This window comes from Gambusia affinis, linkage group LG21 (assembly GCF_019740435.1).
Source record: "Gambusia affinis linkage group LG21, SWU_Gaff_1.0, whole genome shotgun sequence".
Classification (NCBI taxonomy): domain Eukaryota; kingdom Metazoa; phylum Chordata; class Actinopteri; order Cyprinodontiformes; family Poeciliidae; genus Gambusia; species Gambusia affinis.
In genome coordinates, this window is record NC_057888.1 from 5,305,243 (window position 1) to 5,326,238 (window position 20,996).

At 37.4% G+C, this 20,996-nt stretch overlaps 1 protein-coding gene across 1 annotated transcript in view; it reads left to right on the top strand.

Moving 5' to 3' along the window:
* The window catches only part of myo3a (myosin IIIA), a 66,918-nt gene that overhangs the window by 3,370 nt on the left and 42,552 nt on the right, over positions 1 to 20,996 (top strand). The window contains exons 3-7 of the mRNA XM_044105518.1: positions 99 to 233; positions 9,464 to 9,568; positions 9,696 to 9,795; positions 14,430 to 14,506; positions 19,281 to 19,426. Of these exons, the coding sequence (XP_043961453.1) occupies positions 99 to 233; positions 9,464 to 9,568; positions 9,696 to 9,795; positions 14,430 to 14,506; positions 19,281 to 19,426 (563 nt within the window). The remainder of the gene's footprint in view (positions 1 to 98; positions 234 to 9,463; positions 9,569 to 9,695; positions 9,796 to 14,429; positions 14,507 to 19,280; positions 19,427 to 20,996) is intronic.

Genomic DNA, 20,996 nt, shown 5'->3' on the forward strand with positions numbered 1-20,996 from the left:
AAAGTTGATAATTGTTTGTTTTGTGATCATTTCAAGGATTTGAGATGTGTTGTAAAAAAGTGTCTGTTCTATAATTCTGAGCAATCTGTGTTTTGCAGGATATAGATGAAGAGATTGAGGCAGAATACAACATCCTCAAAGCTCTGTCCGACCATCCAAACGTCGTCAAGTTTTATGGGATGTTTTACAAGAAGGATCTGAAATGTGGCGATCAGTTGTGGCTTGTACTGGAGGTAAGGACGACAAAACGGTTTGATAAGGTGGGACGACGGGACATAATTGTCTGACGGAATCAGGTCTGGGCGTTGTGGCTTAAAATTTAAATCTCTTATTTTTTCCTTACCAGATGCAATTTTCCTTTCTTTCTTTCCTAAAGCAGAAATTACAGAAAATATTTTCAAAAAGTGGCTTTTATTCAATCGTCCCTTCTATGAGTTGTACAATGACGTATTTGGGCCAGGCTGCAAAAATCCTTTCTAAATTTGAGAATATAATCATAATATTAGCAGAATAAAGATGCAATTTTACCAGAAAAACTTCTGAAAATTACAAGAAAAAAGTTGTTTTAACGAGAAAAAAGCTTAGCCCTGGTAGCGTGGTTCTTTATTTTTCTCAATTTGCTCAAAATTCTGATATTGATAATAATTTGATGCTTAGATAATAAAAGATGAAGGATTTACTCACGTTCACAAGATGCTCAACATTCCTTGTTTTGTTTTTTTTTTGTTATTTTTTCTGTTAGAGTTGCTACTTTATCCTCCTAATACTACAACTTTATTCTTGTAGTTTAAAAAAGACCAACTGGAATCCTGGTGATAATTCTCCATCGTAGAGTTCAAACGGCGGTAAAACACGCTGATGAAACAAGATGGCGGCTCATGGAGCGCTGACGTCACTTCTGAAATATGAAAACCCACAAAGTGTAATGGTGAAACAAAATCCAGATTTTCCAAAAATTACATTTTCAGAAACCAAAAATTAAACTTATTGATTAATCAACTTATCACCAGACCTGTATTGTACGTCTTGCTCCATCGCCGGCTCATAATGAACGGAGATTATGTAAGAGATTTAGCCGCCATTGGCATCCCAGGAGTTTACTTACAGGCTACCTGGGGGATCTGGTCCCATGCCAGCTCACATCATGTGGGAGGAGGTTTGCTGTGAGCAGCAGAGCAGGGATTTCTATTCACCAGGGATGTCTCTGCAGATTACCTTACAACAGCTCAGGCTGAAACGTCCAATTGGTTTAAGCTCCTGTACCTGCTGTTGTTCAGGATTGGTGGGATGCCACAGGATTGTTTCTGTCAAAGAGAGCAGACTAGTAAAAACCCCTGGCCCCCCTGTGGTTTAAATGAACCACAGAAATTATTCCTATACATCTATGATATCAAGTAAGAGTCTTAAATGTCAGGTTCTAGCCAAACGTGTAGTGGACTGAGGTCAAACTGAGATGATAAAACGTGATTGTGAGGTTTGGTAAAATATCAGATATTAGTGTTTGTTTCAATTTCTGCATTCAGGACATGGATTATATGCTAAATAGTTTTTAAACAAAAAGTATTTGATGCTCCCTGGGGCTCACAAATGGGCTAAAACAACGTTTAATTTCACACTTGTTTTCACACTTAAAAGTCTGGTGGATTCTGTTTAATTTGGACTAAAATTGCAACATTTGTTACATTTTCAGCTGGTGTGGTTCGCTTCCACAAACAAACCAAACTTTTTGAAAGACTTGTTCCCCTCCTCGCCTGTGGTGGCGCTGCACCAAGAACCACAGAAGGAAATGTCATAAAATCCTCTGAAAAAGACACTTAGGGCAACTTTCTGTTTCACAAAACATAAACAAAATTGAATGAGAGTCAGATTTTAGCAATTGTAGGATTTATCTTTTGACTCCCTGTGGTTTGTTTTGGTTGTATTTACCCACAATGCCCTGCGTTGTAGTCCACTTCCTGCTTTTGTATCGGTTTGTGGTTGACTTATTGTTCACATAAGCATTTGAACTGCACCAGAATTCAAACCGAGACCGAGGTTTGTAGACGGACCAGAGCTCACTCTTTGGTCCGCATCAGAATTTGATTACGCACTTTCACAAACGAACTGGAGTTTGATTAAAGCGGACTAAAGAGAACCGTTGTGAATGCAACCTATAGTGAAAGTCCCGTTCATTTGGGGAAATCTCGGTTTGGTTGAAGTTTATTCTGGTGCGTTTCAGATGCATATGAGAAAGCCAAGCAGACTGGAAACTGCTCCAAAAGTAGAACGTGGACTACAATCTGTAGGAAATACAGCCAAAACAAATATGGTAGTCCAGCACTAGCGGCAGAAATGAGTCGTGGCCTTTTACCAGAACAAAATAGAAATCCTAAAACTGCTAAAATCTGACCCTACTCTATTTTTGTTTATACTTTGTGAAACAGTAAGTTGTGCTCAGTGTTTTCTTCAGAGGTTTTTGTGTTGTTTCCTTCTGTAGTTCTTGGTGCAGCGCCACCAGAGGAGCGGAGGAGAACAGGTTTTTCAAAGGGTTTGGTTTGTTTGACGCAGTGCAGTGTGAAAGCTGAGAATGTAACAAATGTTGCAATTTTGGACCCAAATTGACTCTACCAGACTATCAGGGGTGCTTACTGTTGGAGGACAGCAACAGACATCTTGGCGGTATCCATGGCAACCACTGGAGACTCTTTAAGTGATATCTGGTTTACTGGGAGGCAAGATGAGACTCTTTAGCTTGGTTTTGTGTAAAACAAAATATGAACTGTTCGAGTACAGTGGAGGACCTGTGATGCTGTGGGCCTGTTTAGCCTCCAAGGGTTTGGGATTGGATAATAATCAGGAGGTTTCTGGAAATTGAAAATAAGTCGAAAGGAGCAGGAATTGAGCTCTATTTTGTGATCTTCATGCAGATTTTTCAAACTCTTAGCTTTAAAATGTGAGTAAATCTGTTACGCCCCAATCCGAAAAACGTTGAACTCAGCATCAAATTCTGCGGAGCAATATTTTCCTCAGATCCAGTGTGAGAAAGAAGTAAACCACCGTGCTCTGTGAACTGTAGTGGTTGTGATACAGAGTTTCCATATTTTTGTAATCCTATCCCAGAGGATTCTGCTCTGACAACAGTGGTGTTACGCAAGCCCAGCAGATGGTTTTCACCTTTCCATCTTGTGTTTCGTTGCCGTTCTTCCTCCTGACCTTTGTAGAGGTCCTTCAAGTTCCTTTACTCTAAAAACAAATACATGCTGGAAAGACAAAAATTAAATCCTAAACCAGAAATCATTTTTTATTTTTTGTAGGGTAGTTGTCACCTAATCAGTTGAGGTTTGCTCAAAGTAAGCGGTGGTTTTAGATATGTGGAGTATGGCCTGACACCCAGGGTAATATGGACCACAGGGTGGCATACAGTACAGACCAAAGGTTTGGACACAACTTCTAGAAGTTGTGTCCAAACCTTTGGTCTGTACTATATATTTTTGAAAAAACAAACAAAAACAAAATAAAAACAAAGCTTGATTTATTTTTGTAGAGCTTATCTAAAATATTTCAAAGAAAATGAATCTTGGAAAGCTGCAATGCTATTTGACACACATTGGTTACCATTTGCAAAGCAGCCAATCAGAGAGCAGCATTCATTTTCCTTGTACCTGATTGGTTGAGTCACCAATCAGGTACAAGGTGGCTGGTTGGATCGGCCAACTTGGAAGTAAGGAAGACTAGATGTCAGCTTCTGTTACAACGGTTCCATCCATCAATCGTCTATCCATCTGTCCATCCATACGTCCTTCCGCTCATCCGTCCATCCATCCATCCATCCATCCATCCATCCATCCTTCTGTCTGTCTGTTTTATTTACTCCTTGGCTTCATATTTTTCTTGTGAGATGTTTAAATCTGGCAGCGAGTGCTGAGGTTGAAGTCGGTTCACTGAGTGTGTGTGTTGGTGTTGTGTATTCATTAGTGTGTGTGCGTGTGTGTGCGTGTGCGTGTGTGTGTGTGTGTGTGCGTGTGTGTGTGTGTGTGTGCGTGTGTGTGTGTGTGCGTGTGCGTGTGTGTGTGTGCGTGTGTGTGTGTGCTGTGAAGTAGCTGCACATGGACTTTCAGGGGGTAAATGACAGGAAAGCATGAAGAGAGGTGGTCACTCACCATGGTTACTGCTCCTCCTTTTCAAGCTGTAATTTTGCTCCTCTTGCAGCACCAAGAGGAGCCTTTAGCGGCAGACCGCTCATTATGAGCTGAATTCATACGAACTGCATCCTCTTCTTTGTTAGCCGCCTCATTGAGGTCTGGGAGCTTTTGGCTTTGACTCTGTGGAGTGTTTCCTTTATGATTGCAGATGTGTGCAGAAATGAGCAATCTTTCATGTGCGGAAGCTTAACGAGGTTAAAAATACTTCCAAGAGATGCAAGAAGGGGCGACTTTTGTTCTGTGATTGAAAGTGAGACGCTGATTTGGGTTTGCTTTTCGTTTGCGAGGCCAATGTTGCATCAAAGGACGAATTTGAAAGGGTCAAAAAAGGCAAGATTTCAAAGACCGCTTCATTTCTTCCCCAAGTCTCCCTATTGTACTTTATATTGTTCACTCTTTTTCTTTTATTGTGTTGCTAAAAAAAATTATAATTCTTTTCAGTCTGAAAAATGAAATTTGCTACAATCTTAGAGGTTCAGTTACTATGAAAAAATAGCTTTTCAAATTATCCATAAAATTAGGAATGCACCATTATGAAAATTTGGGCCGATAACAATATTTGATAATAATATTGCTATTATGGGCAATAACTCATATTTACAGATATTATATACAATATATTTCTCAACCATTTTGACAACTTTGGAAATTTTTTTTACCTGAAAAGTCAACAACACTATAAATATCGATTGTTAAATTTGTTTAAAATATATGTTAAAATATAACACTTGTAAAGAAAACACAGAGCTAATCCTAACATACACCATTATTACAGACAGCAACAGAAAAAAGGGGTGGAGCTGTTGGTTACTAGTTGCTATGGTAACCCACAACCATCAAGAGCAGTGTAACAGAACCTAATACTAATAAATGTCTGAAGAAACAACTTATTGACTAAACAAAATAAATTCAAAGAATACATAAGCAAATTTGGACAAACTTCACATCTATGATATAGTTAAAATAAAACCCTGATCCGAATTGAATGTTTGTATGGATGTGTGAATGGAAGCTATAAAAGAAACTTGAAGATGCTGCTATAATTATCGTTCCTTTGTTGATAATACATGAGCAAAACAAAAAGAAACAGGAAACAGGTATGATTCTGCATGAGGTCAGCTGTAAGCGTCTCATCCTCTCTGCTTCTGTGGACGTTAATTAACAATGAGGGTTAAAAGTTTAATCCCCATTCAGTCTTTATAGTAAACACCGTCAGGAAGTAGATACCTCACCTGCAATGCCTGTGACAATAACGAGACTCCTGGAACAATGGGTCTGTTTTCCTCTGGACGTGACCCAACATACAGAAACATACAACGCATTTCTTACAGTCATTTAGGATAAATTAAAGATAAAAAATAAAGAAACTCCCCCCACACAATCTGAATTTATTATGACTGGGAAGCAGACATCAAACGAGCACTAAATTTGTTTCATCTTTAGATTTGTTTCATCCACTTCTTCCGCTCGTCTTTGATGGACGGCCTTCATTTCCATGACTAAACAAGCACCTGACCTGGTTTGAAACGGAGACTGGTCCACTAAATATTCACGGTGTTCTTTGAAACTAAAAGCGCAGTGAAAACTAAAGGAAGATGTGGGTGGAAAACGTTTCTTTCAAATTAACGATCAACTGATTTTAAAACTAAACACGAAGAATTAAGAGAAATGCTCTGCTTCTCGTTATTGACATGCATTTTTTGGTGCTTTATTATGTTTATGTAAAGAAGAAACAGTTTTCCTAATCCACAGCAACTAGAACAGGTTGTAAGAAGTATTAAGATCATAACTATGCAGATGATACACAGATCTACATTACAAAATCAGCAGTAACTCTGAACAGCCATCACTGTCTACAATAACTCTTTGACAACAATATTTAATTTCCTTCTGGGATCAATAAAGTATTTTTGAATTTGAATTTGAACAGATTTTTTTAAACAAATCAATTCATGGAGTTGTTACTACTTTATTCAGCTGGACAGAACTTTAATTATTTTTTAACTAAGATGTTTTCTTAAAGTTTCACAGCAGATTTTTTTCATAAAGCTTTTAAACAACAGTAATTACTACATGGAAATAAAATTCACTGAGAAAATCTGACTCATGCCTTTCAAAACTGCTTTGACCTTTGACTTGAATTTTTATCATCGTAACCATGGAAACGTGTAACATTTCCACTTGACAAGTTGGATTCCTGAGCAGAGTTCAATCTGTCTAAACAGATTGTGTGATTAAAGTGTAATTTAGCTTCCAGGTTTATGTGATTATCCGAACATCACATCTAATGAAAATCAATGAGACAATCATGATTAATAAGGTGACACTCAAATGAAAGTTTAATTTGGTTGCCTTTTGGTATTATTATAATTTTTGGAGACTCTTTAAATGAAACAACATCTGAGGCTTCTTGTGTTAATTCCTCCATGCAGAAATGTTCATTTCTAACTCTGGTTTGCAACGGCAATCACCAAAAAAACAATAACACCAATAACATTCAGAACATCCTAGTTCTGGTTATTATGGATCTACATCTCTAAACCTTCTCAGATCCAGTTGGTTGACATCACAACAAATACAATCTGGTTCACTGTATTTATTCTAACAAAAGAGAAAATCAATCCTATAGGTTAAATAAAATAAAATAAATAACCCTAAACAAACTACAGAGCAATAGCTCCCAATGATTAGCTAACATGTTTAATTTTGTTATCAGTAATAACAGTTAAAAGCAAACATGGCAAAGTTACACATAAAACCTTGGATTTGATTAAAATTTGTATAAAATATAAGGTAAAATATAATACTTTTAAAGAAACTTGACCATAGTTACTGACGGCAACAGAAAAAAAAAATGGTGGGGCGGAGAGTTCCGTTACTGGTTGCTACGGTAACCACCAACTGCCAAGAGCAGCATAACGGAACGTAAAACACCAACAAAATGTCTGCAACTTCTTAACTAAACAAAATAAATTCAAAGAATAAAGAAAGAAATTTTGTAAGAAATCTATAATACTGTCGACATCAAACCCTGCTACACGTCATGTGATGTTAGGTTTTCCACTGGCAAATTATTTCATTTCTAACATGTCCTGTTGTAAGTGAAACAATCTCCGAGTGGAGCTGGTACTTTTTTATTAATATTTTAAAATTATTAACTTAAAACAAGCTTCTGTAGAATGATGAAAAGTTTTTTTCTAAGAAAGTTTTGTCTTATTTCAAGTGTACTAAGAGACGTGCACTAGAAATTACACAAACAAATCAAACACTTTGTGTTTTTGCAGTGAGTGACTGAAGACGGGAAGGTTTGAGAATCGTTAAGATTGTCGCTCCAACTCAGACAGAAAATGAATGCATGGGTAATTAGTGTCAATACATAACGTAACGCTACTGCAATAAAATTCATTTAAATGTGTAAATGTGCAGTAATGGGTAAAAATATGCATTAAAACTGACATATTTTCCAACCTAACAGAAGAGACGATTGATTTATCTGTGAAGAGTGTTTCTTAAGCCACACTTAGTGAATATTTTTGTGTACAAGAAGCATTGAAGCATAAAATCAACACTTTCAACTCTCAGCACGGTGACTGACATCCTCCGTGTTTTTATTTCTCTTATACCTTTGGCATCTCCTGAAGACAGGTCCAAATTAGGGGTTATTATTGTTGCCAAGGCAACCTACAGGGTAATTTTCTGTAATTTTCCAAGAGAGAGATATCTATTGACAGCAGAGTCCATATAGTGTTGCAGTATAGAAAAAGAAAACACAGACAAACACAATAAGGGTGCCTAATTGTTATCTAGAAAATTCTGCTGCAGTATAAAAATGCTGTTGAGACAGATGCACCTCAACGAATGAGAATATTATTGAAAAACAGAGGTGGAGAAGAATAGCCAAACATTTTAGTCAAATAAAAGTAGCACTAACTCAACATTTTTTAACTCTAGTAAAAGAAAAAAGTAGCTTTCCAATAAATTACTCAAGAGTAAAAACGTATTTGGTTGTAAGGCAGCTCAGGTACTGAGAAAAAGATCAGAAAATCTGATTTAATTTCCTGAAATGATGTCATCAAAGAGACAAAATATAAAGTTATGTGCAATTTCTGGCATTTAAAAGAAAAATAAATAAAAAATAACATATTCAGGCAGAAGAAACTCTTTCAAATCATTTTTATATTTTAATATATTTAAAATTTATACTTACTGTAATGTTTATATCAGAACAGGGTAATGTTCTTCCAGTGACAATATGCAGATTTTACTGTTTCTTATTAATTTCTAAAGATCAGAAAATATGAAGTAAAGTTATTACTTTATATTTCATTAGGGTGTCATTTCATTACACCCTATCTTCACTATTGTTCCCCAATAAGAGTAGCAACAGTTCATAGTAATATTACTCAAGTAAAAGTAAAAAGCATAATGCAGTAAAAAGTGGAATTTTTCCAAAAAAGTTACTCTAGTAAAGTAAATAGTTACTTCGCATTCCTGTAAAAAAGTCAGACATATGGATCATTACATAAAGTTACGGATGTATTTTAAGCATTAAATGTGTTCATTTTGATGATTATGGCGTACGGTCAATTAAAAGCCACAAATTTAGCTTCTTTTTTGTCCCATAAAGTTGGAATTCAATGCTACACATCGCCCCTGTTTTTTATGAAACACAACGGCGAGACATTGAACTGCTGCTGCGGCAGTTACTCAGCAAGTTGTTGCTAGGTAACCAAAGAATGGGTGAGTTACTAGGCAACCAAAGAGCGAGTGAGTTAGTTGATTCCACCACCTCCCCCAAAATGCTGTGCGGTTCTGGAATATTAAATATATTCAATAAAATACTTGACATTTCTGTATTTTTACAGGCATTATGTAATATTTTAGTTTTTTGTATGTTTGCATTAGCTACATTATGGTCAGTTAGATTCTGTTTTTCCAATTGAATTGAACTTTATCGAGCTCTACCTACAATCTTTTATCACTAATATAGAGTTCTGCTTTAAGTATATTTTACAGTGTGTATTTGAGGACAGTTTGCATGTTTAAAGCTCAGATTAAACTGTGCACATTCACCCCCGCTAAGCTCACTCTGGAAGATAAGCCTCCATAGACTGACAGAATTACTTTTTCTCTCTGTGAAATCTTCTGATTTCTTCCTTCGCCTCTTCTCTGTGTAAAATATTCCGCATGTAGGTTTAAAATGTTGTGTAAGCTGAGCTATTCGTGCTGACTCATGTTGAGTTTTGTCCTCTCGACTGTAGTTTTTTTTTTATCCCTTTCAGCTCTGCAATGGCGGCTCTGTGACAGATTTGGCCAAAGGCATGCTGAAAAGAGGAGAGAGGATGGAGGAAGCCATTATTGCCTATATTTTGCATGAAGCTCTGAAGGTGAGGGTTGGTTTTAGCTTGCAAGAGGGGGAAGGGAAATTGGAAAATAGTCTAAATGGGGTAATTATACCAACAGATGTTTAACAAAAAGAGGAAGAAAAAGAAGTTTAACCTCTTGTATTCACAGGGCCTGCAGCACCTGCACATCAACAAAACCATCCACAGGGACGTGAAAGGCAACAACATCCTGCTGACGACGCACGGAGGGATAAAACTCGTGGACTTTGGTACGCAGAGAGAGAGATCCTTTAATGTTACATCTCTTTCTGGCACTAATCCGCCCAAATCGTGTTCTGGCTCTATTTAACGGAAGAAGGTCAAACCCATTACTGGGAGCTGCCTGCCAAATAAACGGCGACGCCAATTAGTTTCCTTGAGAGGCCGAAACAAAATTACACCAACTCGCCAACGCGGCTGATGATTACACTTTTCATTACACCCTATCTTCACTATTGTTCCCCAGACAGCAAAGGGCAGCGCTGCTATTCTTCTCCTGCTTTCGCTCATTTGCTTTTTTGGCTTTCTTAACCAAATGAGGCAACCAAAGTGAAGGGCTCATGATAGGCAAAGTGATTCTGACTATTTACAGCAGATGACTCATTCTGAGTTTTCCTCAGGCGCTGGAAGGGGAAAATAAAAACAGCTGCCTGTTTTCATTACAAATAAAATCCACCCCACCTCCTCCCTCAACTTGTGTGTAGGTTTGCATTTTGTCTGCTAATTGTGGGCCTTCTCTTAAAAGCCTTTTCTTGTAGCTCAGAGGGTGCAGCTCTTATCTGAAGAGGAGCGGAGTGGAGGGGGGTTTAATGGAATCACTAATGCGCAGCAAGTCCATCGCAGTTTTCTGTTTTCACTGTTTATTGCACAGATTTTCAGCAATACAACATCTATGGAAATACGATGTTAAATTGCTGATATTTTATTAAAGTTGACCTATTATATTAAATTTCATTCTGTTTGAATATTTGAGCTGTTTTAGGGCCTCTTGTCACTTTAAATCCAAATGAGCCGCTGCTGGCCACGAGCCCAATTAAATGTTGACACTCGCATGTGAAAGTGGCTGCAAACAGATGCACAATTATACAGCTGTGCGTCTTTGAAAAGCAGAAGTTGAGCCTGCTGCACAACCAACAAGAATGCAGCAAGAGGTTTCTGGATGGTAAGTCAACAGTAAAACACTTGTCCTTTCCAGCAGCCGTATTGTACAGTGAACAGTAGCAGTAAAATCAGCTGGTAGAGCTCAGGTTGCTAGGTAACGGGGCTGGGCTCGGCTGCGGTTGCTAGGTAACCGCAGCCAAATTAAAGGTACTGTAGTACCTTTAATTTGTAGCTCAACATTTTGAAAGTTTCTGAAACAGCTCATTCGCCAAATCCCAAACACATTCACTTTTTGGCGAACAAAAATCCGTCTGGGTGGTTTTATTAAACACTGGAGGTGTTTTTAAAAGCAGCTGAGACCAAAATGAAAATGTGCAAAATCTGAATTTTGCATAATATGTTCCGTTTAATGCACAAAGGACATTTTTAAATAAAAAGATTATAAAACTTGCTAACAAATAACATTTTCTAAACTCGTCAGTTCATAGCTCTTTGTTAGACAGTAAACTCTTCAGTTTCACAATTATTACTGTAGTTTTACACAATAAATCGATTCAGTTTTCTTCCATTCAACAGTTTACAGCTTTTCAACCACAGCTTTTCTGTGACACTATTACAATACCAGTAAATTATGTTAAGAATGTAATCTGAAAAAAATTACACAAGGGTATTAGTTTTTTATTTATTTTTTAGTTTTAATACGGTTAAAAAAGTTTGGGTTAATCTAAATTTAAACATGAAATCTTTAGATTACTCTTAAAACAAATTCAGACAGGCAGCTGAAGGCTTAAAGTGAGACTAACCCTCTATGAAAGCATAACTGACAAAATAAAAAAAATTCCACCAAAGTGGGCGGAGCCAAGAGACACGGAGGGGCGTGGCCAAGTGTGGCAATGAGCTGAAAGAGTTAAGCACGTCTGTGGTCAGAAAGAAAGAAGCACTGTTGCTAATATATATTTCATTTATATATATTTTTTTATATATTTTAATTTACTGTATATGTTTTAATAAGCAGTTGAGCCGTATCCATACAAATACCGTCTCTAAGCACTTTTTTCAAGTTGAGGTTTATGTTGAGTTGTTTTCTCTGCCACAAATGGAAAGTTGTAATTGACTGTAGCATATTTGAAAGCAAGCACATCATGCAAAGCTTAGTAATTGAGAGTAAAATGCAAATAGTAGTCAGTGACCTGAAGGCAAGCCCAGATGATGAAAAGGATTTTGTCCGGTAGCATTTGAAAGCTAAATGAGTTAAACTTTTTCTTGCTCCACATCTTCAGTGTATCATTGTATCATTGCAATAAAAGCTTTCCATTCAAGCTTTGCTGTCATATGACACATGATTTGGGTAAGAGATGCTGTGGTAGCACCACTTTAGTCTGCAGGAAGTGAACTGAAATGCAGGGCATTCTGGGTAAATACAACCAAAGCAAACGCGATAGCCTAGCACAAGTGGGAGAAATGGCTCACGGTCTTTTACCAAAGACAAAAGAGAAATCCTACAACTACTAAAACTTGTCGCTACCCCAATTTTGTTTACATTTTGTGAAGAAGGAAGTGGCGCTTAAGTCTTCTTCTGAGTTTTCTTTGTTGTTTCCTCCTTTGGTTCTTGTTGCAGCGCCTCCAGAGGAGAGGAGGGGAACAGGTTTTATATAGTTTGAGTCTTGAGAGAGAAAGATGGAGCAGTTAGGATAATAATGCTGATGTGTGACACAGTGATTCAAAGCGACTGGCGGTTTACTCCGCGCTGCTGGGATGAATGTGGGTTTTTCCTCATGTGGTGGATGAGGAGATAAAGCCCCTGTTGTGACTCATCACCAACGGAGACAAAATGGCAAAGAGACCGACCCAAAAAAAGAGCAGCGGATGAATGAGTGGAGATCTTTGCTCATGAATATTTTAATTGTCAGCGTTATCTCTGTGATGGTTATTAAGTGGGGCCCACTTCTGGCTAATGCCAGGAAAAAAGAGGCAATATCAATATGAGTTGTTTACTTACCCTGACTTATTCTAGATGTTCAGTTTGTCTTGACTCATGTTGGGTGATTCTTAAGTCTAGAGATTTTTTGGGGGGGAGGATTTCAACACTACAACGTCGCCTGGCTCTGTGTGTGTCAGCTTTGTGCTGCAGATGATTATAATCCTCTTTGATGTTTTTCGCTCTAGTGTTTTCTCTCCATCCTGCACTGCCACAGCGATTCAGAAGCTGCTCAAAGTTGGATTTTACAGGCGCTTTCTGCTGCGGCAAGAGCCTTTATAGACATTGTCTTTGTTTCTGGGTTATTCCTGTTTAATCTTAGTTACACATTTAACCATCTGGATAGTCAGCTTTGTTTTCCTTAAAGCCACTTTATTTTAGAATAACACTCAGAGTTTGTACGCAGAAAAATCTGGAACTTCCTGAATTCAGTGTTTTCCAAAACACCGGAAGATGAAAATATGAGAAAGAAAGGAAAAAAAAGTGTTTAAGGACGTCAAAATTTCTAACTCGATGAAATCTGCGTAATTAATTTTTAAAAAAAGAAAGAAACAACTAACAAGTAGGACAAGAGCAAACACTTGCACACATATCCAAGAACAAAAATAATAAGCCTACCACTAATTTTCAGTTTGAAAAGGAGCATTAAGAAGTGACCTCTTATATAATCCTATGAAATATATCACTTTATCCCTTCTCAATTATCAGAAATGTATAGTTAAAAACAATTACCGTAATTTATGGACTATAAGCCACGACTTTTGTCTTACGCTTTCGACCCTGCGGCTTATACAACGATGCGGCTTATTTATGAATTTTTTCTAACAGCCAGTAGGGGCGCGGGAGCAGAAAAGGTAAGCGTGAGACAGCTGGAATATATCTGTAGAGGAAGACTAATGTAACATCGTGCTTTGTGCATGAATAAAATTAGCTTGAACAGATTTTATTTAAACCAGCCCTGTTAGTGTTGTTTTGCTATATTGCTGCTGTTCAGAAAGAAAAGCTACGGCATATTATTAAAACTTTAAAAACACTTTCTGTGTACCGTTTGTCTTTGTAAATATCTCATGTTTCAATGTAGGCACATGCGGCTTATACACCGGTGCGGCTTATGTAAGTACAAAATGTGTTTCCTTTAAAAATGTAGGGGGGTGCGGCTTATAATCAGGTGCGCTCTATAGTCCGGAAATTACGGTAATCGAAATGAATGTCCCAGCTCTGATATAAACAAAACACTCAGCTACAAATTATCTTGTCCTGTCTCCAGCTACCAAGGCTTGTTACATTTGAATTATATTCAAATGTTGTTCTTGAGATGTCCAGCAAAGTCTGGCGCAGTCACACGAGGATTTGTAATTCAAAGTATCATTTTAATGCTTTTCTCTGCATGTACAGTATGTGTGTCACAGAAAAGATCTGAAAACTTCCTGATATGGTTTGAATGTTGAGCAGCATGCTTCTGTTTTTTGTTGAAATTTTGACAAATCATCACCTTTAGCAACAGATTTGATCTTTGCAAGAAACAGAAACACAACAAATAGATATTTATCAATATGAATATGCCAGATTTAGCCAAAGGAGCTAATTTTCATCTGTAGCTTCCTGGAAGGAATTTAAAAGAATTACATTATGATTTACAGTAAACATTACAACAGATTACATCGGTAGGGAAAAAACATTTCAAAATAGATAGATGCAACAGCTTTCCACCTGTCTATTATTACCTCCATTGAGATCGAGCCTTGAGGCTAAGCTAACTGAAGTGTGTATTATTTTTCCTTGCAGGTGTTTCAGCCCAGCTGACGAATACCCGTCTGAGGAGGAACACTTCGGTAGGAACCCCCTTCTGGATGGCCCCCGAGGTACATGAAAACAGCCCCATAAAAGCTCCCCAGCCTCGTCTTTTTCCACTACATTAGCCTGGAGCAGATCCCAGTGGGCAGTTCAGTTCATAATGATCCAAGAGATAACGCCGTCAAACACAATGTGCAGGAAAAATGGCAGCCTCCATCACTCATGTCCCATCATGCCCCACTGCCCCCAAACCACAGAAATGATCACATTTAAAAGAGGCCATTTTCTGTCTCTACTTTGATGTCAGTTTTTCTTCTTTACAGCCGACTGATATTTATTTTATTATTGAATCATTTCAATTCAGTTTACTGCCTTTCTCGATTGTTACACATAAAGGAAGCCAATTTCTTTATGGTCATATTATTTGTTTGTAAACAAATATTTAAACATATAAATTATCAAACAGGATTTGTAATTAAATCTCACCTGGAATCCCAGTTTACTAGTATTTTAATATGTTTAATATGATAAAATACTACTTTTTGTAAAGTGAACCAAATTTGGCTTTGGTTAAAATAATTTAATTTCTCCGTTGACAAAGGAGAAACAATAAACATAAATAAATTTATAATCCAGTTAACCTTTTAGGTTTCATGCTGAAGTGTATAGCTTACACATATTAAACTAGAACAAAGAACTGTAAAGGCCAGTGTACCATTCATTATTTCCATTTTTAATTGACAACCATGAATTAAAAAACATAAAAAATTTATTGAGATTTTTGTGATTTTAGTTTTTAATTGGTTAAACCTCCCCCCAAAAATAATGTTTTTCATAGTTTCAATTTTATTCTAGGGTTAAAAATTCAAAATAATAAAACAGGCACAGATTAGAATTCAGATTAAGAGTGCATTCTGGGTAAATACAACCAAAACCAACGCTCAAATTTAACGATAGCAGGAGAAATGTCTTGTGATCTTTACTAAACACGCTAAAATCTGATGCTTTGTCATTTTTGTTTACATTTTGTAAAGAAGAAAGTTGCACTCATTGTCTTCTTCAAAGGTTTTTATGTTGTTTCCTTCAGTGGTTCTTGGTGTAGTGCCCCCACAGGCGAGGAGGGGAACAGGTTTTTCAAAGAGTTAAGTTTGTTTCACAGTACAGTGTGGAAACAAAGTGCAGGAGCTGAAAATGTAACAAAAGTTGCAACTTTGGTTGCAAATAGTACCTAGTCTACCAGACTATTGGGAAAGCATCCTGGCAGTAATAGTATTTAGTTTTTAAGCTTAATAAAAATAATTTAAGGTAAGGCAAGGTGTTTTTATTTTTATTTATTTAGCAACAAGGCAGTTCAAAGTGCTTTACATGAACTAAAAGGAAATACAAACAAAACAACATAATCAAAGAAAAGACAAAAAGGTTAAAGAGTATGAAGCTAAATGCTGGTTCTCCATGTTTGATTCTTATTCTGGGTTGTTGCTAAGTAATCCACAATTTATACACTAACATAAGTTTCTCTGTCTTGCTCTGATATTGTAAATGTTGGTCTAAATATAATGAGAACTCCACAGTTTCTAAGAGTAATAATAAACAAGCTGATGAAATGACAACATCAGGCCGGTGAGATAATTTAAGCTGTGCATTATTCATTTATTCACCTGAATAATGTTAAAAATTAGACACTCAAAGCACTTTTCACTTTTCACAGGAAGCAAGAAAGAAATTAGCTTAGAAACTCACTTAAAATCCTAACTTTATAGAATTAATTTAGGTCCCTTTATTTGTTATTTCTCTTTTGATAATATTCTTGAACATAATTACTGGTGAGCTCTGTGCCGTCAACATTTACAAAAGATACAAAGAGTCTAGGGCTTCAGAAACAGAAGATCCACCTTCAAAGCAAATCTTGAGACTTTTTACTTTAAATTTCGTTGGACTGAATTCACAGCACCTCTGAACCACAAAGATAGACGCGACAAATAACCGACCATAACTGCAGCTAACCCCAAAACTGCAACGGAAGAGAAATTAGAATTAAACTTCCCAGCCACATTTTGTAAACAAAACAGGCGTTCCAAACCAACGTCTGTTTGGAAACTGTTGCCTGAAACTCTCAAATCGAAGGAACATTTTACATACGGTTTGCATGCAGTGCAAACCAGGCATTGGACCACAGGTGGTGTGACGCAAGAAGTCTGGATCCAAGGATTTTAATTCACTTTGCATGTTTGTAGACAAAATCCTGAGGAAGAACTTGTTGCTCCGTCTGACATCAAACAATACTTTACTGACTGATTTGGGTCTGAAGAAGATTTAACTGATTTAGTTTGAGGGTAAGTTTCATATTTTTGGTCAGAATTTTTTATTTTTTTTACATTAAAAACCTAATGTTTCTCTTTGCTTGTTAATGATCTTGGAAATTGACTTTGTTGTTATTTTCTTTAACAAATTCTGGGAGGAAATTTGATTATTTAGTACTTTTGCGTCTTCCTGGTAAGATAGCAATGATTTCTTTGCTCATACCATCTGTGTACATAGGTTAATACCCGTTGAGAACAGAGAACACAAATTATATCGATGTCAGGCATTTTGCAATAATAGCAGTGTGTGTGTGTGTGTGGGTGTGTGTGGGTGCGTGTGTGTGTGCGTGTGTGCGTGTTCGTGTGTGTGCGTGTGCGTGTGTGTGTGTGTGTGCGCCTCCCACTCGGATGATTCATGTTTTTGATTGGGTACCATGTTACCCCCAGGCCAAATATGATTGACTGGAGGAGTGTGTGGCTCTGCGTGTGTTCACTTCGCTGAGAACATGATGTTAAGTAGCTGCTTTTGAGCAGCATCAGTCTTTTTATTTTTTCTTTATCATCCCTGATGTTACTTAGATTAGAAAATATGTTTCACTGCAAGATACAGAACTGTACAAAAGTTTAAATTATCATATTTTATACACTACTTCCAAAAATCCATTATTATTATTACTCATCAATTTTATGGAGATGTTTAAATGTTTTTTGAAGCAGATCTTTCTACCTCCTGTGAAATTTTTTATTTTTATTTAAATATAATCAAAATCTAAACATGTTCTTTTTAAATGAGAAATGTCGTAACAGTGAAACTGTGACACCTTGCAGGATATTTGGGGCGTTGTCTAAAAGAATCATTAGTGTGAATTTTACAGGCACATTGGGCCATTTTACAGCACAATCACATTACCCTCAGTTGCTATGAAAATGCTGTATATATCAAAAACAACTTAAAAGAAATTTCATTTTGCATTATTGACCTCTTGCAACTACGTCACTTAGTCACACGAGGCGCCATGACGGAAGTCGGAAATAAGGGACGGGAATATTGGTCAGAGTGACTAAGTTTATTTTCCTGAGTTGTTTTGCCAATATATTCATGACTTCTACTTGTAGTAGTCGAGCTAATTTGTCTGTACACATAACACTCCTAGTTGGGGCTCATGGCTAAGCTAGCTTAGTTTAAAAACTGACTCATACTTCCTCCCTTCTGACCTGTTGATCAAACTTGCCTGAATTCACACCACATGACTTATATCACTATGACATAAACAGCGTTTCCCCTCAGTGTACTGTTAAAGATATACAAAAGACGAGATGCTAACCAGTTTTTCGGAACATGCTAGGCTATCTGACGACGCAACTTACTTCCATGGTTACTAGAAGTTAGACTCGTACCTTCTCCATAATGCGATATTTGATTGCACCTTACCAATCATACTTACTTATAAAGTATATAATTGTTCATCTTTCCATCAGCACCGTATTTTTCCTCATTAAGTTGTACAATAACATGACCAGTTTGGTTTGCATCCTTGTTTTTTAAATACAATCAACAAAATAAAAGCGATGTTAGGCTACCAGCTGTCTGTTTTTTGACGATCTTTACAGAAATGCCTGTGTTGTTTTGACGTCTGTCAGCTGAGTGATTTATTTATACTGGATTCGTAAGAGCAGGACGTCACTAGCTATATCTGATGCCTTGAAATTGGCCTCCGTCTCTTTAAGAAGCTCCTGCTCTTTCTGACACTTTAGTATGATATCACAGCAATGTGCTAGCTAATGGACTGGGCTTTCCTGGGGTTGCTAGGTAACACATTGAGCTTTGCTGGGATTGCTAGGTAACAGACTGGGCTTTGCTGGGGTTGCTAGGTAACAGAATGGGCTTTCCTGGGGTTGCTAGGTAACAGAATGGGCTTTCCTGGGGTTGCTAGGTAACACATTGAGCTTTGCTGGGGTTGCTAGGTAACAGAATGGGCTTTGCTGGGGTTGCTAGGTAACACATTGAGCTTTGCTGGGGTTGCTAGGTAACAGAATGGGCTTTGGTGGGGTTGCTAGGTAACACATTGAGCTTTGCTGGGGTTGCTAGGTAACAGACTGGGCTTTGCTGGGGTTACTAGGTAACACATTGAGCTTTGCTGGGGTTGCTAGGTAACACATTGAGCTTTGCTGGGATTGCTAGGTAATGGACTGGGCTTTGGTGGGGTTGCTAGGTAACGGTGCACTGCCTGGTGATTGTGACATAACAATCTGTAGGTTTTTGAAACGGTTCATTTTCCAGACACCAAAAAACATTAAGTTATTGCCAAAAATGACCGGGTGTATTTTTTTCAAGTGGTTGGTCTGTTTTTAGATAGAGTAAAAACCCAAATGGAAGTTCAAAAATGAAAGTACAAAATGTGAATTTTGCATTATAATTCCCCTTTAAATACACCAACATAAGTGGCAGGATAAGAAACAGTGCAACAGTAGCTTTATAAAGGAAGTAGACTCTATTTTACACTTATTTTATACAGTTCTTTCCCCCGCTCTTTCTCTACAGGTTATAGCCTGCGAACAGCAGCTGGACTCGACCTACGACGCTCGCTGTGATGTCTGGTCTCTGGGCATCACAGCTATAGAGCTGGGAGATGGAGACCCTCCTCTGTCTGACCTCCACCCAATGAGAGCCCTTTTTAAAATACCCAGGTAAGCCTCCACTAATAAATATTGCCAGCAAGCTGATTGAAAAGTAAGAAAAAGTAAAAAAAATGTACAATAGTTTGAATAAAACAAAAGAAAGAAGTGAAATCCAGTTTGATTATTAGTGTCCAAATTGTGGCCTGTGGGGCACGATTCAAGAATAATAGGAATACATAGTTCTCCTGTGACGTCACGCTGCTGTAAACTTTGTAACCGACAGTAACCTTGGCAGACGGTTGCTATGGAGTTGCTATGACAACACTGAACAAGCCACAAGCTTAAAACTAGCTCACTCTTTGTTCCTAACTAAATGATAAAGAATACAAGTACATTACATCTATCACCCAATCACTATTTTTTAATACTCTTTTGATATTTACGAGATAAATATCAATGATATTTACTGTAGTGCTTCCTGTCGAACTACCAAAGTTAGCTTGGCCAATGTAGCTTTTATCTGCAAGCTGATATGTAGCCTACGTGTACGTTAATCTGCCAGTCACCAGAACCTTGTTATTCACATGAAGAAATTGTACGTCCATTAAAAGGCGTTTAAACATTGGTTGTAAGTGTCCATAGATTTCAGGTGGAGCTCCTCCATGTTGTTCACTAGGTAGTTAACTATGTCATAATATGAGATCGGCGGCAGCTTGTCCATATCATCTGACATATTTTCCTTTTCCACCTCATACGGGTCAATCCCGACAGCAGCCATTTTTGTTCATCTTTCTCTCGCACATTGGTTAAGAGCATCCACATGTTTTCTTTTTGTTGCCATGGGTCCACTATAAATTTTTGTTGCCTACTAAGATGGCGCAGATCATTCAGGTTCAGAATAGTGGGAACTTTTAGAAAATCAGATTTTTGCCAATAAAGGAAAATTATTTAGACAATTTAAAATCATAAAACGACTTATTGATCTTCCAAGCTCTGATTCCATTCAGTCACTGGAGGAATGTTTTCATCATTTTTATTTATTCTGAAGGTGAAATCTAATTGTTTATCACCAATGAATTTGGTGTGAGACCTACATAAGCATTTACCTTCGATGTCACTCTATCTGCTCTGTCTGTCCCTGATCTGACACACACACACCCACACCCCCTCACACCCCTTCACACGCACACACACACAGCCCCAGTGAAGAAGTGTTTGCCGTGGGGGTTGTGCTCCACTGGAGCCGTCACACGAGCCTCTCTGAATCTGTGTGACTGCTGCAGCCAGAGCTCCAGGCTCATTGTTCGCACTCCTTACCTCCATTCTTTCACAGCTGCTGGTTTATTCGGCAGGCAGACTTAGAAAGAGAGATGCTGCGGGCTTTAACTGAACCACTGTCTGATTTTATTTAGATAACACAAGTATAAGATCACTGAGGTCAGCTTCCCCATACCCATGTTGCAAATCTTAATTATTATCTCTTTCAACCCTTATATTTTAGATTTATGTTCAATTTGAAACAAATTTTTGTAAAAACACTTTTAGAAGAGTTTTGATTATCATAATCATTTGATTATGATTATAATCGTTTGATTATGTTTTATTTTACATCCATCTTGTTTTTGTTCTGACTACATTT